This window comes from Syngnathoides biaculeatus, chromosome 5 (genome assembly GCF_019802595.1).
Source record: "Syngnathoides biaculeatus isolate LvHL_M chromosome 5, ASM1980259v1, whole genome shotgun sequence".
Taxonomy (NCBI): Eukaryota; Metazoa; Chordata; class Actinopteri; order Syngnathiformes; family Syngnathidae; genus Syngnathoides; species Syngnathoides biaculeatus.
In genome coordinates, this window is record NC_084644.1 from 21,723,324 (window position 1) to 21,747,044 (window position 23,721).

The 23,721-nt window shown below is 38.6% G+C and overlaps 1 protein-coding gene across 10 annotated transcripts in view; it reads left to right on the forward strand.

Annotated features, from left to right (window-relative positions):
* The window catches only part of plecb (plectin b), a 151,071-nt gene that overhangs the window by 113,507 nt on the left and 13,843 nt on the right, over window positions 1–23,721 (forward strand). For 5 of the 10 annotated variants that reach the window (XM_061820437.1, XM_061820442.1, XM_061820443.1 and 2 more), the window contains 29 exons: window positions 126–187; window positions 4,397–4,486; window positions 5,593–5,670; window positions 5,791–5,895; window positions 6,923–7,089; window positions 7,723–7,838; window positions 8,941–9,044; window positions 10,647–10,766; window positions 12,569–12,664; window positions 12,785–12,912; window positions 14,051–14,144; window positions 14,609–14,763; window positions 14,865–15,174; window positions 15,285–15,362; window positions 15,447–15,608; window positions 15,719–15,823; window positions 15,915–16,010; window positions 16,340–16,465; window positions 16,555–16,707; window positions 16,783–16,937; window positions 17,106–17,232; window positions 17,693–17,876; window positions 18,405–18,562; window positions 20,479–20,657; window positions 20,745–20,883; window positions 21,078–21,434; window positions 21,530–21,613; window positions 22,646–22,750; window positions 22,837–22,935. In XM_061820437.1, coding sequence (XP_061676421.1) covers window positions 126–187; window positions 4,397–4,486; window positions 5,593–5,670; window positions 5,791–5,895; window positions 6,923–7,089; window positions 7,723–7,838; window positions 8,941–9,044; window positions 10,647–10,766; window positions 12,569–12,664; window positions 12,785–12,912; window positions 14,051–14,144; window positions 14,609–14,763; window positions 14,865–15,174; window positions 15,285–15,362; window positions 15,447–15,608; window positions 15,719–15,823; window positions 15,915–16,010; window positions 16,340–16,465; window positions 16,555–16,707; window positions 16,783–16,937; window positions 17,106–17,232; window positions 17,693–17,876; window positions 18,405–18,562; window positions 20,479–20,657; window positions 20,745–20,883; window positions 21,078–21,434; window positions 21,530–21,613; window positions 22,646–22,750; window positions 22,837–22,935 — 3,932 coding nt within the window. Of the gene's footprint in view, window positions 1–125; window positions 188–3,840; window positions 3,856–4,396; window positions 4,487–5,592; window positions 5,671–5,790; window positions 5,896–6,922; window positions 7,090–7,722; window positions 7,839–8,940; window positions 9,045–10,646; window positions 10,767–12,568; window positions 12,665–12,784; window positions 12,913–14,050; window positions 14,145–14,608; window positions 14,764–14,864; window positions 15,175–15,284; window positions 15,363–15,446; window positions 15,609–15,718; window positions 15,824–15,914; window positions 16,011–16,339; window positions 16,466–16,554; window positions 16,708–16,782; window positions 16,938–17,105; window positions 17,233–17,692; window positions 17,877–18,404; window positions 18,563–20,478; window positions 20,658–20,744; window positions 20,884–21,077; window positions 21,435–21,529; window positions 21,614–22,645; window positions 22,751–22,836; window positions 22,936–23,721 lie in introns of all 10 variants that reach the window. The other 5 variants (XM_061820439.1, XM_061820444.1, XM_061820435.1 and 2 more) reach the window with 2 other exon arrangements.

Sequence of the window (23,721 nt, forward strand, 5' to 3'; positions counted from 1 at the left end):
CACCATTTTCTTAGCTTTATTCACACACACAAAAAAATCATTGCTTTACCTCTGCAGCGAGTTTACATTAGTGCACTCTTCATGACACATTCTGATGCTTGGTTTTGCTTTTTTGTATTTTGCAGATGAACGGGATCGCGTACAGAAAAAGACCTTCACAAAATGGGTGAATAAGCATTTGATCAAGGTAATGTCCATTCTTCAAACTGTCTTGTGATAATCACTACATACCAAAAACTTACACTCGTCCCAAAGATTCACTTGAATTGATCCTCAACAGGAACATTCTTGGTAATGTTGGTATTACTTTATCTTGTGAGGGTAACAACAAATATAATAATGTTGTACATGTAAATGTTGGTTCTGCAACTCGTTGGTCTGACTTTCTGTCAACTACATGATGCAATGCAATGAGTATTGAAACCCAGATGTAGTGAAGTTAATTAATTCACCCTTTAACAAAAAAAAGCATGAACTGCAATCACAGCAAATACTGTAGCGGGGTGTGTTTCATTTACTCTATGTTGGCAAGAGTTGAATGATCACGTTAATAGGAATGGCGGGGTTGGGGAAGCATGAAACTATATGGCCACAACATATGTAGTTATTAATAACCATTATAAAATACAAATAACTCAACAGATTTGTTTTCCCAAAGAATGTGACAAAAAACAGCTGTGAAAAGCACAATGTTTATGAAGTATTAATTGGGTCATTTAATTATTATTTTTTTTTTATTTGAAAATTTTGCCCAGTTCTGATAAAACTGATTTACAGCAGCAGTTAATACATTCAGGGCCACCATTATAGTTCCCATCTCAAAATACATAATGCTGGCATTTTCTTAATTATAGCGATATACAATTCGTAAAACATATCATTTATCACACACACACACACACACACACACACATATATATATATATATATATATATATATATATATATATATATGAATGCTCCAACTGCAATTTCAAGTTATTATTATTATTATTATTATACACTATTCATACAATATAATGTGTCTCTCTTAGGTACATTAAACATTTTTGCCGTCACACTATTTATACACACTGCACACTGGCTGGTTAGTTGTTTCTCTTCTTTCTTCACTCATATTGTAAATACCACAATGGATCTGCTTGCCAGAAGCCCAGTCAGTCATCGCCTTGGAAACTGTGTAAACCCTGCTTCCATTGTCCCCTCACCATTTTTTATTCTCAAATTGAGCCCCTAATGCCGCTTACAAGGCTAATTTTTAGGAATAAACAGTCCGATGAGTGCTCACTTTTTCTTTCTCTTGAGTTAGATATTAATGTCAATAAGAAAAAAAAGGTCCCTTATAGCAGTGAAAATGTCCATTTTCGTGTGACTTTTCTTTCTAAACACTACATCTGGCAGTACTATATTTGTAGCCTTGTGACATTAAGTAGTTCATTGGAATGTGTGAACAAGATGGGGAGTGGCAGGGGGACAGGACAGTGTTTTCCTTTCCACGGTGCAGGACTAATTTATTGTGCCACAACATGTACTTACTAGCTCGTTCTTGTTTCACTTTCTGTATGTGGGAGCGTGACTCATAGACATCTGGATTATTTTGGTTCCCTCTGAGAACTCAGATTAGGGTGTCAGTCAAACGCTCATGGTTGTTGAGGCCAACAGTTGTAGCGCATATGCAGTGCAGCACTTCTTGAACTGAGAGAGACCCAAGAGGTTTACATCACACTAGATTGGAAGAAAAGTGACAAAATTGGCTCACACTATCTTCAAGATAAAAGGGTACATGCGTAGTAGGTTAATTGAAAACTCAAAATTCCCCATAGGTGCGAATGACTGATTATTTGTGCCCTGCCCATTGTCAGCCTGGATAGGCTCAGCACGCCTGCGACCCTATTGAGGATAAGTAGCATGGAAGAGGAATGAATATATGAATTATTAATGAATATTAAGTCAATTTGGTTAGTTCCACACCCACTGCCTTTCACTTCATAGGTTTGATATTGATACTGGTTATAAAGAACTCCGGCTCGAAAGTTCATTTTAGTTTATGTTGCAGGCTGCTAAGAAAATGGATGGATAATTTGGGCACCCTTTATTTAAATCATGCAAATCTTTTTGACGTCACCCCCTAAACAATCTGAATTAAGAATTGTTTGGAATCAGAATCAAAATGAAGAACAGGAATCGGGACATGTATCTTTCAAATGCAAACAATACCCAACCCTAACTACCATTGTCATTGCATCTCATTAACAAAATCAAAAGTGACCGAATATATATTTTTTTAATTCACCTTGTATGTAATCCATCCATCCATCAATTTTCTTTTCCACTTATCCGCACGAGGGTCGCAGGGAGTGCTGGACCCTATCCCAGTTGTCAACGGGCAGGCAGGGGTACACTCTGAACTGGTTGCCAGCCAATTGTAGGGCACATCGAGATAAACGGCCACACTCACAATCACACCTTGGGGCAATTTAGAGTGTCCAGTTAATGTTGCATGTTTTGGGGATGTGGGAGGAATCCAGAGTGCCCGAAGGAAACCCACACAGGCACGGGAACGGGATCGAACCCGGGTCCTCAAAACTGTGAGGCCAACGCTTTACCAGCTGATCCACTGTGTAATATGTACCTGTAATCCATACACTACTTTGTTAATTTGAGTCATAAGAACTGAAGGCAGCAGTAAAGATTTACAATTAACCTGAAACCAAAAAAGCAAATAATCAGGTCAAGAGACCATGTGCAACAGGCTATGAATTTAATTTTGTCAAACATGAATAAGTACATGAATCACTCGCTCACTTTTGGGTGGGAATGTGTTATGGACTGCTGTGCAAAAGTTAATCTGACAAAGTAATTTATCATGATAGTTACAAGGTAGTCTTGACGGGCGCACAAAGTTTGGGAGTGGTCAGGACGACTTGTGAAGGGACACGTAGCAGAGGTTTCCCTGCTCAGTCAATGAGTTGTAGATTACGTAAGGGAATGTTTTCTCAATGTCAAGGGCATATTAAGTACTTGACGACAGAGTAGTTAGTGACAGTTTTGAGGGCCTTCTTTTGTGAATGATTTCACCCTGAGAGCGAAACAGTTATACTGTGTTTGGCTTTTAGAATCATTTGTCTTGCGACACCCATTACAGCCGATAATGTTGACCTCACATACGATTGCATACTCTATTCACGACAATGTTATTAAAAGTTGCTGATGTACAAGGAAAGGGAGGCGGTCAGAGCTGTAAACAGGACTAAACAATAACCACGTGTCAGATCACCTCATCATATGATATTATTTACACCTTAAAACAAACACTGTATTCATAACTGTCAGAGTACATGTTGATTGAGAAACATGATTAGGCCATTCATTTTCTGAGCAGCTCACAAGGGTCGCATGATAGGGCAAAGATATTGTTGCAAAATACTGTATAAGATACACTGTATCCAAGTCTTCAGGGAGACATTTCAAATGTGTTAACAGTGTACCCTGATGGGTACTTTTTGTTTAATCTCCATGCAAGTCTGTATGCTCAGGGTGGTTTCAATTCTTGCCATCATGAATCAGCCGCTGTTCTAACTTGTACCGGCAATTGAACTACATTCCATTTAGGGGTTGAGCTTTAGGATTTTTTATTCTTTGGTGTAGCTCAAATTTGACACAGCTAATCAAAATGTCTCTCTCATTTCCTTCTGTTATTGAGCATAGAGAGCACCAAAATAATTGTTTTATACGTCATACGGCACCCTACAATTGCATTTTTTAATAGTTTTTTTTCTGGGACAAACCTGTTTCGTTTCTTTTTGCACATTACTCATTTATTTTAATTTCTCCATTTAGCCCTGGAGAGCAGAGGTAAGGTACCAGCATGTTCTAGTTTAGCGCTTCCAAACATGTGTGGACTGGAAAGATGGCTAATACAGTGCTTGCATTGTGACAGCCCCCCACATTTACCGTGTGTGCTCTTTTTTCCACAGCAAATTACATTTTCACATTGCTCACCTTATGACTTGTCTGAACACTTGAAAACTGCACATCCATCACTTCCTCAATAAATGGAGTTTCACCACCACAAAAGTCCATTGCCATCTTTGAGTTTGCATTTTTGTGACTGAATTGGTTTTTGTCTGGCTTAACTCACGGATTTCTTATATTTTCATTGTACATTTTTAGAAGGGCTCATACTTGAGTTGCTTACGGCAATACATTCCTTACTTAGTATGTATAATTATACCAACACAGAAGACAGAGCTGTAGGGTGAATTTTTTTTCAATTCTTTTTATCTAACAAACTCATCAGTGCTGAACCTGAACTCTATTTGCAATGAGTTCAAATCAGAGCATGTAACTGCTGTACAATTCTCCTCAAGATGTATACTGTCATTTTTTCTGCCAGGCCCAGCGTCATGTCTCAGATCTGTATGAGGACCTGCGAGATGGACATAACCTGATCTCATTGCTGGAGGTCCTCTCTGGAGAAACACTGGTTAGTATTAAAGTGTGCATCTTGGACATATGTCTTGAAATTTGATTTGAAGCAACAAATAGATCCAACACCGACAGCACATCTTTGACCGTCATTTGTTAGGTCAGTTTGTTTGTCAATGGGTTATTTTTACCTTACCCTGAATGTAAGTATGTTTTGTCATTTAGGAAGTGCACTACTGTGCTGCAACTACTGTATACTAATAGAGGCAGTGTTGGGTTTTTTTTTTAGTCTCAACTCTTTTCCAACCTTAAGAGGAGCCACATGTTCTTTGCTATGGGAGAACTCCTCTGTTGAAACTTTTTCTCCTCAATACAGAACTGCTATTGAAATTGAAGTTCATTATTTTCTTCCATTTAAAATCAATAATGGGGTTTAAAACAAACACTGGATCATTTCATTGATCATTAAAACATTTGCGCTAATTGTTGATCAAGTAATGTAGTCAAGCCTTCCCCACTAATATTAGATTGGGTTTTTTTAAGTCAGTGGTAAAAAGTCAACATGATAATGAACTTGAACTTTGGCTTGTTTATGACTGCCTGTTGGATCCAAAGCTCTCCTCCTGTTCTCCCTCTTCTCCCTGACCTCCTGTTTGCCCCCCTTTAACCTATCTGTGTGTGAACTGATCATTGCCATCTGGCTCTCTTTGCATTGCTCCTGTTGGAGCTAGCAGAGAGAGAAAAACGTGTTCAGGAGAGTTGAATTGGTGAGTGGGTTTATAAACCATCTTGTCACCAATCATTTGCCTGTGGCTTTCAGAGACTTTTTTTTGCGGGGGAATAAAAGATTTTCAACTCATTTTTTTGTGTTTTAAAATACATTTTTTTCATCAAAAGGCTTTTATATATTTTTGTTCAAATACACACATACACAAAATGATTGAAGATGATTGAATTATTTCCTGTGAAAATTACTGCTATGAAATGGTCATAAAAACAGCACAAATGTGCAAGACAACTGTGCTGTTTTTGGTTTAGCATTGTTTTATTATTCCATTTTCCAATATTTGTAGTGGCATCATCCACCTTTCCTTTAAGTTCTTCCCTTTATCTAAGTCATGCTTTTAGGAACGATGCTTGAATTGTATTCTTTGTTCTCTGCAGCCCAGAGAGAAAGGCCGTATGAGATTCCACAAACTGCAGAATGTACAAATAGCACTGGACTTCCTCAAACACCGGCAGGTAAAATCTATCATATTTAATCAATGTAAAAATTATAATAATTTGCCATGTAATTGTATTTTATGATCAAAGGACTACTATTTGTCTGTTTGTTTGTGTTTTTTTTTTGTGTGTGTCTAGGTCAAGCTTGTTAATATCAGAAACGATGACATTGCAGACGGGAACCCCAAGCTGACACTTGGGTTAATATGGACTATCATCCTACACTTCCAGGTCTCCTCCACTGTCAGTGTTTTATTTTATCATTTTATCGCTCCATCGATTCATCTCTGGGATCTCCACTTGTCATCTCCCTCTTCCCAACTCTTTGGAACCAATCACAATGGACTGCACCAACTACTCTCAAAGAATATACTGCATTTCCATATTCAATCTTTCCCACAATCTGAGGAATCAACATAACATACTAACACAGTGTGAGAGGGTGTGTGATCATGAGTTGATGTACCTGAAACTCTCAAGGATAGGTTGTCTTAAAACCACAATTCCATATATACAGGTCTCCTCCTGCTCTGTCTGCCAAAAGCAAAAGCAGGAATCCCTGGAGGTGCCAGAATAAAAGATGCAGCAAATGATTCGGGATGAAAGGCCAAATTTCACTCAATTTGACAGTAAAAGAGATGACTGATATTAAATGATGTCAAAGAACCACTATTTTTCTGACATACTGAAGTCAGAGAACGTATCAAGCTTGCATATCACTTTCCCATCATAATCAAGAAAATTCACCATTTCCTATTGTTTGTAAAACTCGAGGTTAGAAAAAAATCATGGATAACACTAAAAACAATAATATACAGATATTTCAATTGAAAAATATTAGTTTGATTAAGGAGCGTTTGCAAACTGCTGTATTAACTCTTCCAGAAAAGTAAAAATATGATTATGGTCATTACCATTGTATTAATTTAGGGAAGCATTGGAATAAACCTTATATTGGATGAAAGTCTAATGAATTGGCACGCTGCATTCTCAAGATTAAAAATGATGAGGGATAGGGCTTCAGGGGTTCCCTCAAAGCGAACTGATTCCATTCTTTAGTAGCTTTTTACATAAGAAATCCAAATTAATTGTTAATCGTCTTCTTCTGTTGATGATCATTAAATTGGGTTTATCCTGGGTTTAACTGTATGATTCTGTTCAACCCATGGGTTTCCACTCATGATTCATTTTTGTTTTTCCACATTTCCCCAAATTGTTTCTCCTGTTCATTTTTTTTCACATTGTAATTACCATGTATCACTCACTACAGATCTCAGATATTCAGGTCAATGGCCAGTCTGAAGATATGACCGCCAAAGAGAAGCTCCTGCTCTGGTCTCAGAGGATGACTGATGGCTACCAAGGCCTCCGATGTGATAACTTCAGTACTAGCTGGAGGGATGGGAAACTCTTCAACGCTGTCATACACAAACACTAGTAAGTCACCTCGCTTTATTACTCTGAGTGCATTAAGGTTGAAGCTTGTCATGCATGACACCTCATCTTCCATTAGTTTTTGTTTAAAATTACTGGAACAGTTGTAGGACTTCAATACTTTTTCAAAAAAATATTGTTTACAAAATGCTACTCTATTTTGTACCCTTGGGTGCTGACACCTTCTAAATATCTTTGAACTTGAGAACTCCAATACTTGGTGTTTTGCCACAGTTTCAAGCCCCCCACCCCCCAAAAAAATAAATAAATAACAAAAACAAATGAATAATAATAAAAACTCAGATACCTCATATTTAGCTTTTAAACAATGAATGCTTAGAATTTATTGATTAATTATAAAAGGCATTGGAAGTCATAACTTCAATGAAAATCTGTCAGCTTTCATTTTGGTGTTACTCCTCTTGACTTGGTTTCACTGGTCTCATGTTTCATTTTTAAAGCACAAGAAATGCAGGCACAACAACAAAAAACACGAAAAAATCTCCCTCCCTCCCCTTCACTCTCTCTCTCTCTCTCTCTCTCTCTCTCTGTATACATCTACTCATACACACACATTTCACCTCTGAAGATGATCATTGTTTATTTTCCGTGGTTAATTCCCCTGCGTTCTTCTAGTCCCAGGCTCATTGACATGGGCAAAGTGTATCACCAGACCAACCTGCAAAACCTAGAACAGGCCTTCACTGTGGCTGAGAAAGACCTGGGTGTGACACGTCTCCTGGACCCTGAAGGTATGAATACCTTAACAAAATGGCAAAAGTTTGAATTTATCAACTCATACAAAATCATTATTATTTTTTAGTGTAGTACCAGAAATTACTGTATGTGATGCAAATTTGTATTTGTAGTACATTTTAGAAAATAGTGGTTCAAATGCCGATCGGTAGGGCTAACTCTTCAGGGTTCAGCACACACGTTGTTCGCAGCTTTGTTGCAAGAGTACGTCCGTGCAGTGTAGACACACCGCCAAACCTCGCTGCACATGCTCCAGCATGCATTAGCTAATATGAGCAAATGTATACATTTGGCGATACAGTCAAGTCAATATTGGTATTTTAAAAACTGAAATCTCACCGCAAGAGGAGAGAGGTGGCTATTACATCAGCAGAGAAGTGTGGATGTGACTCCACACTTCACGTATGCTCGTATTATTTGGTTGGTATCACCTGAAAAAAAAAAGGTTTAATTTTAAACTCAGGTATGCTTTGCTGTCTTACTTTTTTTTTTTTTTGATGATGATGCAGAAGTAGGTTACTCTTTAATTTACAGTCAATGTTCAGGACGTACCCACCTCTCCCACAGAGTCAGCTGGGATAGGCTCCAACACGCCCGCTACCCTAATGAGGCGAACCGGTACGAGAAATGGGTGGATGGTTGTGTAATGGAAGAGCATAAAGGGCCCTTAGAAGTTTTTCATTCAGGGTCCATGTGTAAAAGGAGAAGGTCCCCTTAAAATTTTAAACAGGATTTTTATTTAATCAGCAAAAGTGTTTTACAAAATAAATGGAGGGCATGCTCATATTTGTGTATGGGTTTTTATTGTTTCCTTTTTCTTTTTGCTGATCCAGAAAATGAGACTTTCAGTGACTGAAAACTATGATACAGTGTGCACTGTGATTTTTATCCGTTGCACCCCATTTATAAAAGTGTATGCAATGTAAATAATTATATTAAATGTGGAAAACCATTCAAACACAGAGTACTCGTTGCAAAGCATTATTATTATATTTTTGAGTAAAAACTCCATATTTTCAGAGCTTTCCTAGCAAATTGTGTTATTGCATTGCATGTATAATACAGAATCTCGTACAATTTAACTTTTTTTTTTTTCAGATGTTGATGTTCCACACCCTGATGAGAAATCCATCATCACGTATGTGTCTTCTTTGTATGATGTGATGCCTCGGGCTGCTGCACATGAGAGCATGAGAGCTAATGTGAGTAAAACACAGAACATACAGTAATCCTGAGTTGATGCAAATCTGGCAATAGTCAGTCTAAGTCAAACATCTGAAAGTAAATACAGTAGTTTCAGCACGTTACTTTATAATATTCTGTGTTAGATGACTTGGGCACTACTTTTGAGTTACTGTAGTGAGGTCACACAGCACAATCCCAGCAGAATTCTTTTTGTAGAACCTAAAATGTGGAAATCCTGAGATATAACACCCATGTTAGGGATGGTAATCGGTATGGTATTAGTGACATGTTCAAAGAAATCCTGGAATACTGTGTACAGGAAGATGTGATAGTTAGGCCTAGATTTACTAAAGATTTGAGTGTGCAAAAGCAGATCCGAACTTGAATGTACTCACAGAGAAATGCCATACCTTATTGACAATAACTGTGTTGTCCAAATGTGCTAAATTCTTGCATGGTTCATGTTGCATGTTGTGGAGTAGATGAGAATAGATTAATTTTGTACATGCAATGTGATTTTGAGTTGAATTCCGCTGGCTCATTTAGCTATTTTAATACCTATGTCCCAACCCGATCACGTGATTGGTTATCATATAAAACTCGCTGCTTGTCTGAGGCACTACTTGTATTACCATGAAAAGAAAAAAAAAAACAATGTTGTGCCAATGTAGTTTGCGTAGAAGGTTTCCTCTACGAGCACTTATCTCTTATATCCACTATTTAGTTTTACAGTCTTTATTTGCACATTACCAACAGCATGCACAATCTGATTATGCAACTAAAAATGCAAATTAGCTCCTGATATTTGGAATCTGAGTAAAAGCTGACAATCTTAATTATTCACACCCAACATACCCACCAACAATATCCAATTTATTAGAGTGAATTTGCAATTTAACACCTGCTATTTGGGATTTTGGTCAATCTTGGGAACTTGATGAAATTTTCCCAACACTGCACACTCCATTGATATGTTTGAAGGTGTAATGCTAACATGCTCAATGTTAGCTCAGTGTTGAGATAAAAATAAAATTAAATAGGCTTCTGACATTTGTGCTAAAAGAGAAATGGATGTCTTGTGAATTCAAGAATTAGAAGATGTTAACTTTGAAATGTGACAATTATTTATTTAACCCTCTCTTGACTCCCCAAAATTTTTGCAGAGACAAATCTGATACTTTCAGAAAATGATACTCTGGACTTAAAATTTTCGATTATATTAAACCTGTTCCAAATTTGCAACCCCTGCCCGGAAAGGGTTAATATCCATGATTTTGTATAAAAAACAACCACACTCGACAAGAAGAAAGATCCATTGCTAATTGATTATTCGTGTGTTTGAAAGCAGAGAATAAGTAATACTGTATAATATGACAATACAAGAACATACCCACCTCTCTCTCCCTTCCATTTCGGCCCCCCTCTTTCACAAAGCCCATCCTAATTTCTCCCTCTGCACAATACCTGGATTGTCGCTTGTGCCTAATTGAGTTTACTGTGGCGTGTAAGTGATCGAAAATGGAGACGTTGGAGAACAAAAGTTCTCCTGTTGTTGTCTGCTGCTGTTGTTGAACTGAACTGAGCTGCCGTTGCTGTCCGTTTTGCTGTGCTGGCTTCAGGAGTTAGAGCTGCGCTGGCGGGAGTACTACGAGCTCGTAACTCTTCTGCTCCAGTGGATCCGCCACCATGTCATGGTCTTTGAGGAGAGAAGGTTCCCAGCTAGTTATGAGGAGATAGAGGTGAGACCATTTGGAAATGTCACACATTGTTATGCCATCTGTGAATGTGTCTTTGTCCTGGGTGACTTTGCCCTCTCCGACTAAGGGACACAATGGTGTTATCTTGCATTTAATGTTAAGTTAATGCTATACTGTAGTATGTAAGTTAAAGGTATGGAATGTAATTTTTGGTGCCACCCTCAGCTCGAATTCTGCATTACAGCAAAAAACAGAACCGTCGTCGCTTCAATATGAAATAGGCAATGTATGTTGTGCCTCTTATTTTCACTATGCTTTGAAGGAAATGCTTCATTTTTATTCATTCATTTTTCATTTCATTGCCCTCATTTGCACTGCACCACCAATAGGTTTAGTGTGGGAAATGAATGGGGCATTCGGTAAATATTAAAAGTGAGATATTGACAAACACAGAAAAATGTGAGAGGAGCTGAATGACTTAATCAGCATTGTTACCTCTTCTAGTAGTGGCTTAGGTGAAAATAATGTTAAAAAAGTTAGAAAGTATAGCTATAATAAAACCTAAAAGTGTAGCATAAACCCATTTTTTCAGGTACATCCAAGAGACAATACTCAGCTATAACAGATACTTTTGTAATGTAAAAAAAATATTGCTGTTCTAGGTTAAAACAATTAACATTAAGACTTGGACTCTTGAAATCTTAAAAGCTTAAAATCTATTATTATTCTAATATTCACTCTTCACATTGATACTAACGAATGATTATTGAATCATAATTTAATTGTTACTTCTTCTACGAGTCTGAAATAAATATATCATTGTCCAACAAACACACATTACAATTTGATTATTTGATAATTATCAATTGCGCCCTTGGTTGCTTACTGGTTGCATTTTTTTTTTTTGGGGGGGGGGGGCTCATAAATGTCACAACAACACTAAAAGTGTGTTGTGGCCAGTGCATTTTAGCACCCACATTTTTTTCTGGGGAAAAAAAAACATGTCAAAATGTGTCTTTAGTTTAAAATAGCTTACTTTAACAAGGATCCCTGGTCCTGTCATCCTGTCATGGGAGTGGTCTGTTTTGGGCTAATCTTGGGGTCGTAAAAAGCGTAAATGTACGCTAGGTGGCTTAGAAATCTGCTTTTACTAGCCAGCTAGTTAGCATCTAAATAGCAGTAGCTGGCTACCTCTCGTCAATCATGTGCTCTGATGTGTGAAAGGAATCCTTCATAACTTTATTCAATTCATCTGCCGCTGTCGCAGTCTGCCTTGAACATCCATGCATCTGATCATCATGGCCGACGGATGCCTTGTGCCATGAGAATTATCATCTCAGCGGAGAGCTCAACTGTGTAATCCAAGTAATAGAGCAACAGTAGTAGATTCATTTGTAGCTCTACTCAACATGATAATAATATTAAACCAAATAGTCCAATACTATTTTAACTGTTTGACTAACTCTTGGAAAACAAACGGGATTTGTATTCTGGTTCAAATCCATCCACCCATCCGTGTTTTCAAGCTACTTCTCCTCACAATTGTCACGGGAATATTTAAGCCTATCCCAGCTAACTTCAGGCGAAAGGCAGACTACACACTGAACTGATATCCAGGGCGCATAGCAACACAGTCACTGAGCGGGAATCAATCACATGCTCACATGCTCACTGCACCAAAGTCAGACACATGTACTACTAAAGTATCAATGACTTGGCTCAAATCTTCGTTTTAGTTAGTTGTGTTTATATTGTAGGAAGTTATTAAGCATTTGAAAGAGGCAAAGTAAAAAGACAACAAATATTACAAATAGTTTGTTTCCTCTGTTTTTTTTTTCCTCTAGCTACTTTGGCGCCAGTTCATGAAGTTCAAGGAAACAGAACTGCCACCTAAAGAATCTGATAAGAACCGCTCCAAACACATCTACCAAAGTTTCGAGGCAAGTTCCCCTTCACCCTTACTATATATATATATATATATATATATATATATATATATATATTTGTATTTGCTTATTACCTGATGAATTGAATAACAACTGCTCTGTACTTGCTCACAGAGTGCAGTGCATGCTGGACAGGTGAAGGTCCCTCCTGGCTACCATCCTATTGATGTGGAGAAAGAATGGGGTCGACTCCATGTGTCCATTTTGGAGAGAGAACGACTGCTGAGGACAGAGTTTGAGAGGTTAGCTGACAAATATTTGAGAACTCAAAACTTATTTTGATCAAAACAAATTTATTCTACTTCCCAACCAAGTGACCAAAAACAATATAGCACTGTATGAAGGCATTAAAACAACATGCACATAGTTTCACAAGTACAAATAGTCTATCAGGCACAGACACTCACCAAGTCTAATCCGTGAACAGAAGTGAGAGGTGAAAAATGTGGCATGCAATTATGTTTGTTTGTCATTACAACCATGAAGAATAACTTAGAACAAGAACATATTTGAGGCTGGAGTAATGAGTTCATGATGACTCGCAGAAAGATACATGAAAAATATGAAAAAAAAATAGTGTACCATTACGTGCCAAAATTGTCTAGCAAAAAAATTATAGTTATGTACTTTCTGGTTCATGGAGACTTTCCTTAGATGGGAAGTTGGTACTGATGGTTCCCATTGTGGCTCAAAGCTACTAATAAACAAAAGTGTTTCCATGTGAGTTTAGCCAGATTTGTACCAAAATTTAATGAATACATTATTATGTTATTATAATACAAGTACATGTATGTAGTTTTTCCCTTACTTCAAATTAACACATAAACCAATATCTCTTGCCTTCATGGTTAACCAGACATCATGAAATAAGAGAAAACTGCCCGTTGAATAGACTATACAACACCAATCGTTACCATAGTACAATGCTAGGGAACATATTTTGCTATTCTTCTTAAATCGGCACATGAACTAAAGCTTGATACAATAGTATGTGCCATTTTAGAATTTGTATGCATTTTGACAAACATGGCGTCATGCCTGAGAAATGGCATGGTTTGTATCACAAGACTATCCAGTCATTTTGTCAATGTAATAGTCTTATTTATGGTTCTGAAAAGTGGAAAGACAGGAAAAGTAGACATTGTTGTCAGGCGCACTGACATATTGCAGACACTGCATAGTATTTTCTTGTTTTGCTGAAATGTAAATTGGAAATGTTGAGGTAATGGCATTTGTGAGTGAACCTCTAAACTGGAGTACTTGTTACAGCACAGGTTCTCGTAAAAGTATGGTGATGCTTGAATGCACTTTCCACTACAAATTCAAATACATCTTGGATGGTTCTTTAAATATGTTTTTGTTTCTTGTTTTGGCATTCAGACTTGAGAGGATTCAGAGGATTTTAAGCAAAATCCAGATGGAGTCAGGAAGATATGATGAGCACCTAATCCACCTTGAGACCTTGCTCCAGACGGTGAGTCCGAAGACGAAACAGAGCTATGGTATAGATGTGGGTATAGACAAAGAGTAAATAGCAACACGGTGGAACGGTTGGAGCATCTGGCTCACAGTTCTGAAACCCTGGGTTCAAATCCCAGTCGCGCCTGTTTGGAGTTTGAATTTTCTCCCTGTGCCTGTCTGGGCTTTGTCCAGGCACTCCAGTTTCCTCCTGCATCCCAAAAACATGCATTGATTGGAGACTCTAAATTGCCCCTCAGAGTGATTGTGATTCTGAACAGTTGTTTGTTTGAGTTTTCCCTGCGATTGGCTGGCAACCAGTTCAGGTTGTGCCCCGCCTCCTGCCCGATGATAGCTGGATTGGGCTCCCGCTCTCCCGCGACCCTTGTGAAGATAAGCTGCTCAGAAAATGGACGGTCTCACATTGTGTCAAACTTACATTACTTGACATTGCCACTCAAATTGTTTCTGTTGTTTTAGGACATCCGCCTACTTAATGCAGGGAAACCCGCTCAGCACACAGCAGAAATAGAGCGGGAGCTGGACAGGGCCGACAACGTTGTCCGTCTGCTCTTCAATGATGTACAGACACTCAAGGATGGGCGCCACCCTCAGGCTGAACAAATGTACCGCAGGTGGGTGCCACATGAACCCCACTCACAGTGTTTTAACAGGAAGCAACATGTCGATCAGATTACATTTATCAAGTAAAATTTATGATCCGCTATACATACAGGGTCTACAGCCTCCATGAGCGCCTGGTAAACGTGCGCAGTGATTACAACCTTCGCCTGAAGTCTTCTCAGATTTCTTTGACTCAAATGTCCCAAAAGACGACCATGAAGGTTCGGCCCGAGTTGGATGACGTGACCTTGCGCTATGCCCAAGATCTTCTTGCCTGGGTGGAGGAGAATCAACGGCGTATTGACGGAGCTGAGTGGGGATCTGATCTGCCTTCTGTGGAGTCACAATTGGGCAGCCACAGAGGTCTGCACCAGACAGTGGAAGACTTCCGATCAAAGATTGAACGTGCAAAGGCTGATGAGGTCTTTTCATCTTATTCTTTCTATTTTTCAAATTTCCTATTTTTCCTTGTAAGATAAACCTTCATGAAGTATTTTTTTCATATTTCCGTTGCACCTTTTCTGGTTTTCAGAACCAGCTGTCCCCTGCCAGCAAAGGGACATACAGAGAGTACCTGGGTAAACTGGACCTTCAGTATGGCAAACTGCTGGTAAATTTGCCAACAAATATGAATGTAACTGATAATACTATTGCAGGATGATTTAATCATTTCGATATTCTTTTATCCTCTCAGAACTCCTCAAAGTCACGCTTACGGAACTTGGATTCACTACATGCATTTGTGAGTGCAGCGACCAAGGAGCTCATGTGGTTAAATGACAAAGAGGAGGAGGAGGTCAACTATGACTGGAGTGACCGAAATACCAACATGGCAGCAAAAAAAGACAACTACTCGGTGTGTTTCAGAAGTCGACTTTTATCATCTTTCGTTTAGAAATTAACATAATATGTATTATATAAAATATGTGTGTGTTAATGTAATTTTTTTTTATTCACATCCTTCAGGGTCTAATGCGAGAGTTGGAGCAGAGGGAGAAGAAAGTCAATGAGATCCAGACTACAGGAGATAAATTGGTCAAGGATGGGCATCCTGGCAAGAAGACAATAGAGGTGATTACATCAATATTTTTTTAAACAGGGACATAGGCCTAAATGCACTTTTGACTTAACAAACTTGTTGTTATTCTATCTGCCTGCTCAGGCCTTCACAAGCGCCCTCCAGACTCAGTGGAGCTGGATCCTTCAGCTGTGTTGCTGTATTGAGGCTCATCTTAAAGAGAACACAGCTTACTACCAGGTATCACTGATCACCAACAGTTGTCATGTTCTAAGTGTTTTCAGGGTCCCCCCTCCCTCGACCCCAAAAAAAGATAAAATGTTAATACAATATTTTACCACAGCATACCACTGTAATCCCCATATACTAAATTAATATGCCTTCTGTTGTCTGTAGTCAGCATTAGGATGACAACAACAGGGCCATCATATATTTTATAATTAATCATCCACTGGCAAATAATAATAATCTGTTATTAAACAAGAAAGCTTATTTTGGTGCACAATAACATTAATGTGACAGACCAATGGATTAATGGAGTGCAATAATTATTTTCCTCTCCATTACAGTTCTTTGCTGACGTAAAAGAGGCTCAGGACAAGATGAAGAAAATGCTGGAGACTATGAACAAGAAATACAATTGTGATCGTTCCACCACAGCCACACGGCTGGAGGATCTCCTCCAGGATACTGTGGTAAGGGACGATTGCTTAAATATATCTTCGTGTGCACTCTAGTTGTAGTCGTCACCTGGTCGTAATCTAGTTAGCTTCTATGTCAACAGGAAGAGAGAGAACAGTTGAATGAATTCAAGACACTTGTGAATAGCCTGAACAAAAGGGCTCGCTCCATCATCCAGCTGAAACCACGTAACCCCACCACATCCATCAAAGGCAAACTTCCCATTCAGGCTGTCTGTGACTTCAAACAACAAGAGGTCTGTATGACTTGGAATTTTAAAAATGATTTCACAAGGTGTCACTGTAGGGTTAAATGATGTTTTCTTTCGCAGATTACTGTTCATAAAGGAGACGAGTGTGCACTCCTCAACAACTCCCAGCCTTTCAAATGGAAGGTTCTGAGTCGCTCTGGACATGAGGCAACTGTGCCTTCCATTTGCTTCCTGGTTCCTCCAGTAAACAAGGACGCTATGGACAGTGTGTCCGGGTGAGAAATACACGCACAGTACCACGACTAAATTTCACAATTCGATCTACTTTCTGAAACTCAATGTCTTATAGTTGGAAAAAAAAGCTTTGTATTTGTTTATTGTGTCATGAGAAGCTACATGTAATCATTGAACAATATATGTATCTTATTATCTCCTACTTCCAGTCTGGATACAGGTCACCAACAGATGGTTTCCATGTGGCAGACATTATATATCAACATGAAGAGTCTGCTATCTTGGCAGTACCTGATTAGGGACTTTACGCAGATTCGGTCCTGGAACATCACCATGGTGTGTCTTGACACATTTCTTTTTAATTGTGTCTTGGGGAAAGGCTTCAAGATCACATTTTATTTTGCTTCTTGGTTTTATTTATTGTGTAATTAAAAATTACATTCAAATGAAATGAATGCATGGGAACAAGGTTATTATTCTTAGAATATTTACTTTCGAGGATTTGGATGGGGCTGAAGGTTGGATTTGTATTTTTTTTTTTTTTTTTATAAACACTGTGCCCCAAATTTCATTTGAAATACAGTTACTATATTCAATAGAATTACAAATACTGCTGATGGACACTCAGTATACACTTCAAAATGTTCATCTGATAATGATATACAGTACACTTTGGTTACCTATTTAAAACCTAAAAATTCCCGTGTAAAAATAATATAAAAGAAAAATTATTTATCTAAAATGTTTTACATCTTAATTTCACCTGCGTATTCCTATTTTCCTCTTTCATTTACAGTTAAAGTCAATGAAACCGGAAGAATATAGACAAATGATGAGGAACCTGGAGCTCCACTACCAGGACTTCTTACGAGACAGTCAGGACTCTCAGCTCTTCGGCCCTGATGACCGGCTGCAAGTCGAGGGAGACTACACCAAGTCCACCCAACATTTTGACAGCCTGCTTCGCTCCATGGAGAAAGGTACAGATCTTGACATATCTGTCTTTGACAGAAAGAAAAAAGTCATATCTAATGTAGTCTCTAGAGCACACATGTTATGTTCTTAATTCATATTCCAGGACGAAAGGTTTTTAGACTCCAAGGTGAGTGATGTAGAGTCGAGCACAACATTAGCTACTGTGTGGACACGCTTCCAAGCTTTCGAGTAGTCGTAGAGACGTTTATTTGAGAGTAGATGTAGACGATTGGCTGCATGGTGTTTTCCACAGAGAGTCTGATCAAAATACAGCACGTAATCTGGGCCACATCACTGAAATGAAATAAAGCAGGTCGTATGCTGGTACACTTATATAATGTAATGAGATTCAAGTTGTATCGGTATATTCAGATAATTTTATCATTATCTGTTAGTATTTGTCAAAATCACAGGTGAGTGGATCCACTACGATCTCAACATGAATTGCATGTGCTCGCTGAGTTAATGAGCTGTTTTGTCAGGATGGATTGTATTTTTTTCACACGTAATAAAATCTAAACTTCTCTTCATAGGTCAACAAAATGAGTCTCTATGTAAGAACTACATTTCAGAGCTCAAGGACCTGCGACTGCGAATTGAGGACTGTGAAGCCCAGACTGTGGCGCGCATACGCAAACCATTGGAAAAGGAACCTTTGAAAGAATGTGTTCAGAAAACAGTAAACCAGCAGGTATGCAAGACTGTTTTCCCAGTTTCATACTTAGTTCCCCAACATTTGCACACCAGAGCCGAAAATGTAGGTACAGGATTTATCTGCTGGTACCTTTCATACGGGACCCAGAAAAACGATATATTGCTACCACTGGTCACGTTGAGTTATTTGTCATATCTTAAATACTAGTACAGTGATGAGAACCGAGTATGGTTTTGTATTTTTCTGTGCAGAAAATATAGACAATAATAAAATGAAAATAAGATAATTATAAACAGGGACACAAGTATGTTCTAATTAAAATACACACAAGTCACTTTACATTGGTAATTACTATCCAGGGGTATAGCGTTTGATTCTCTGTTGTTGCATGTTTTGTGAAGTTCTCAGTGGATGAGACCAAAGAAGAATTTTGAAGTCTGCATTGACCAGTATGAGCGTACCGAGATTATGGAATTTTACTGTAATCTCACAGTCACTGCATGCATGACATCATTTACGTTTCCTATCAAACAGCTGCAGTTCTCTAACAGCTAGTACAGGGGTCGGGAAACTTTTTGACTGAGAGAGCCATAAATGTCAACATTTTAAAACAGCCATGCAATGTTTAAAAAACTAAATACAGGTGTATTTGCGCATTTATGTCGAAACAACAGTTTTAGAGTACAATACAGTCTCTGAAATTCTTTTAAATAAGATTATGATGTTGCTAACCAATGATGACAAAAGCACTTCTTACCATTAATGCGACTTCAGGTGCTTCCTGGTTTTGCTAATGGCTTGACAGTATGTTTCATACACTGTCAGATTAATCTTCACGCAGGCGTTTTGATTTCCATCGGTTAATCATGAAAGTAATTCAATTTGATTTTGCTGGAAGGATGGTGAACAGTTCTTGCCAACAAAGGCGTGTCTTTTATTCGTTTGATTATCATGTCTTGATGTAAACTTGGCAAAATGTTGATTGCAACGTCAAATACGAACGCTTTGCCATACTCCCCATCTGTGGATTTAAACACACAGCAGAATCCTCCATCTCCACAATGGCTGTCCATTCTTGTTGAAAACTTCGGTGGTACTCGTATTCTTTTCTTTGAGCGACCTTTGTCAAAAGCGTTTCCATAAATAGTTGTTCCGATAAGATCAGCATTAGACCCTTCTGCACCACTGGACTTCGACTACCACGCAAAACCTACGGCAACCCATTATGGCAAACTGTCTCTACGTCATTTGCATTGCTCCCCACACCTAACTACGGCAACGCCACAAGGACAAACCTTCTCTGCACGACAAAAATCACATGGACGGCGTGTCGTTATGAGGGCTCGGCGAGCCATATGCAACCACCAAAAGAGCCAGGTATGGCTCGCGAGCCATAGGTTCCCGACCCCTGAGCTAGTAGCTGTCTGTTGATGTCTGAATTGATTCTTCTGTACCTTTTACTGCAGTCTTGTCTTTCACTTCACTTTATATTTTGGCACAAGCTCTCGTCCCTCGCCATATGTACTGCTGGATACATTTTGCTCCATGTTGGTGGGTAAAGCTCCTCATGGTTGTAGCACCTCCCGGTTGAAACTTCTTGTGGTTGTAGCATTGGAAACAAGCAGCAAAAGTCCAATAGTGCCGATATTTCCTCCAAATTAAAAACTAACCTGTTGTAAACATACTGCTGGTGAAGGCAGACCAACAAGCAGTGATACTATCCACGAAAGAATATCACGAAAAAAAAAAATGATGAAAACTGTCCACAACAGTTTAGCACATTGCACAATCAACTTTAAATGACAAAAAGGAAAGGTACAAATTCAAGAGAAAATTAGGGTTTTTTTTGTAACACCCTGCTGTGACTCACAGGTGGCTTTCGTCTCCCATGTCCCGTTATTTTATATTTTTTTGTTATTTCTTAACTAATACATTTGGCCATTTGTTAACAGAAAGTGCAGGCAGAGATTGACGGCCTCAAGAAGGACCTTGATAAGGTTTCTGTGAGGGCACAAGAAATCTTGGAGTCTCCACAAGAGTCTACTTCGACCCCTGTGCTTCGTTCTGAGCTAGAGCTTACCGTGCAGAAGATGGATCACACTCACATGCTGTCCTCCATTTATCTTGAGAAGTGAGAGCCTCAAAAGATTCTACACACTATTAAGAGAATCAACTTCCACAGAGTTTTGTTTTCTGACTCATTTGTCTCTTACTCCAGGCTCAAGAATGTGGAAATGGTCATTCGTAACAGTCAGGGTGCTGAGGGTGTACTCAAGCAGTATGAAGACTGGCTGCGTGAAGTCCACACTGTGCCCAGTGACGTCCAAGCCGTTGAAACATACCGTACAAAGCTTAAGGTAATGAAGATATGAGAGGAAGGATTGCATGTTTTTTGAATTGCAAGTGTGGAAATATGACACATCCACAATGCATCTCTTCACACAGCTACTTTGTGTTCACTCTGATAGTCTAGCCTAGACTTTTTTTTTTTAATTATTTTGTGTTCATTACTTACAGCCCAGTTTCCTACTTTTTGGTTTTAAAAATGCAGAAAATGCGAGCTGAGGCTGAGGCTGAACAGCCAGTGTTTGATTTTTTCGAAGAAGAACTCATGAAAGCCGCTACTGTGAGTGACAAGATGAGTCGTGTACACAGTGAGCGCGATGCTGAGCTGGACCACTTCAGGCAGCTCCAGTCCAGCGTTCAGGACAGGTGGAAGGCAGTGTTCACGCAGATTGACCTTCGCCAGAGAGAGCTGGAGCAGCTTGGACGACAGCTGGGCTACTACCGTGACAGTTACGACTGGCTAATCACCTGGATTGCAGATGCCAAGCAAAGGCAAGAAAGAATTCAGACTGTTCCTATCACCGACAGCAAAACTCTGAAAGAGCAACTGACCCTGGAAAAGGTCAGTAATGTACTTTGACTTTGACAGGAACCTAATGTATACCTCCACGTAAAATGAATAAGTTCAATATCATTTTTCATCATGCTTTCCAACAGAAATTACTGGAGGAGATTGAGAAGAACAAAGGCAAAGTCGATGAGTGTCAAAAATATGCTAAAGCATACATTGACACAATCAAGGTGAGCATTAGACAACAGCAGTAATACTGTGTAAAAATTGCAATTGCCTTGCTTTGAGTTGCTGGCGATAAGATGAATTGCTCGCGAAAACAGACTTAAGGCAGAGTTAATGTTGGTTGACATCTCATAGTGCATCACAACACTTAATAAATGGCTCCTCTGAGCTATGAAATGGATATGGATGGCATAAGAACACTGATGGAGGTTTAATGCATTTCTATGGATGCTATGCCATCATTGTCACATCTCATGCTTTTATGGCATCTTGTTTTTGAGCTTCTTATATAAAAAGATTAGTATCTTTCGTTGTCAATTTTTGGGCTGAGGCAACACGGTGACCTGTTGCTCAGCACTTCAACATTACTGGTCTGAGGTTTGGGGTTTGAATCTCAGACCTGGCCTTCCTGTGTGGCATTTGCATAATCTCCCTGTGTTTGTGTGGGTCATCTTATGGTCCATCTCCATCTTGTTCCCTCATTTTAAATTCACCCAAAAATATGGATGTTAGGTTACTCATACATGTAAGTCAGTCACCTTTATGTGAAATTTGCGGTTTCGAACTGAATATAGGCCATTTACTTGAATTATATAGATATGATTGTTTCCTGGAAGTGGGAGGACACTGTTGCTGTTGTTATAACACTGTTTTGTACTCCTTGAACACTGGCAGCTAGATCCATTCCACACATCCACCATCCATTTGTGTGAAGCTGCCGCATATTTGTCTATATCTGCCCTGCGATTGGCTGGCGACCAGTCCAGTGTCTCCTCTTGCCCAAAGTCAGCAGGGATAAGCTCCATCTTATCCTAATAATATTTTTTTTTCAAAAATAAAAAGAAATGGTTAAAAATGGATCATTGTTGCGGCTGAAAAAAGAAATAGTATACACATTTTAATTGATCTGCCCATTTTTGTTCTTTGAGCTGATAAAACAATAATAATAATAATAACAATACTTATAAAGATGTATTTCTTTACATAAATGTCTAGTCATTTACTTAAATACAGTGTTTTATTTTCTTCCCCTAAAGGACTATGAACTCCAGTTGGTTGCCTATAAAGCTCAAGTAGAGCCTCTTGCTTCTCCTTTAAAGAAAACCAAACTGGACTCTGCATCTGATAACATCATTCAAGAGGTATGTTTCTTCAAATCCATGTGATGAACATATTAAATGGCCACTTTTTCAAGACTATTCATTGATTTCCTTTTCTTCCATACCAGTATGTAACACTAAGGACCCGTTACAGTGAACTGATGACTCTGACCAGTCAGTACATCAAGTTCATCACTGATGCGCAGGAACGCCTAGAGAATGAGGAGGTGCGTGACTCCTGGCTGGGAATCCCAAACAAACTAAAGTCTAACAAGATCTTAACCAACAAACTAATCGTCCACACAAGCAACATTTTTATCTTCCTATCATCACAATTTTGTATGCACGGATACTGTATGTATGTGTGAGTGTTTTTAGAATGATGCTAATGGTACCCAAGCACACAGACATGCCATGGATATATTTGATAGAAAGAACTGCTATGTTTTAGTCTAGGACAAATCAAATAAGATTAGATTATAAGAGTGTCCAAATTTAAAATGAGTGTAGTAGTTCTGTTTTATTTTTTCCTTTTTAATGTTGTGCTCTTTCTCTGGGCATTGAATCAAATGCAACTGGAGTCTTCTGAGTGATTCAGTGCTCTGAAAATGACAATATACAAAGGCCTTTTTTTTTTTTTAAATTTCCCTACAATATATTCCATTATCCAATATATTCCAGTGTTCCATTAGTTAAGGGTTCCTTCTTTCGCTGTAGTTTTATTCTCTGTTTTGTTTTTTTAACTGGTCAGTTCTATAAAGTTAAAATGTATAAATCTTGGTTTTCTTTCTCAAATTCACACATTTGGGAATTCATTCTCTCCTTACCCTAATGGTTTGTTTGTTTGCTTCTCTTAACTGCTTGCCAGTGGTTTGCCCTGATGAGTACTTGAACTTGTTTGAGCATAAAAGAGGTAAATGTTGAATGGTGAAGGTTCTTTCACATCTATTCTTTTTGGTTTTCTTGCATTTTTCACTATACATCGATTCTGGGTCTTTGGTGACTGCAATTCT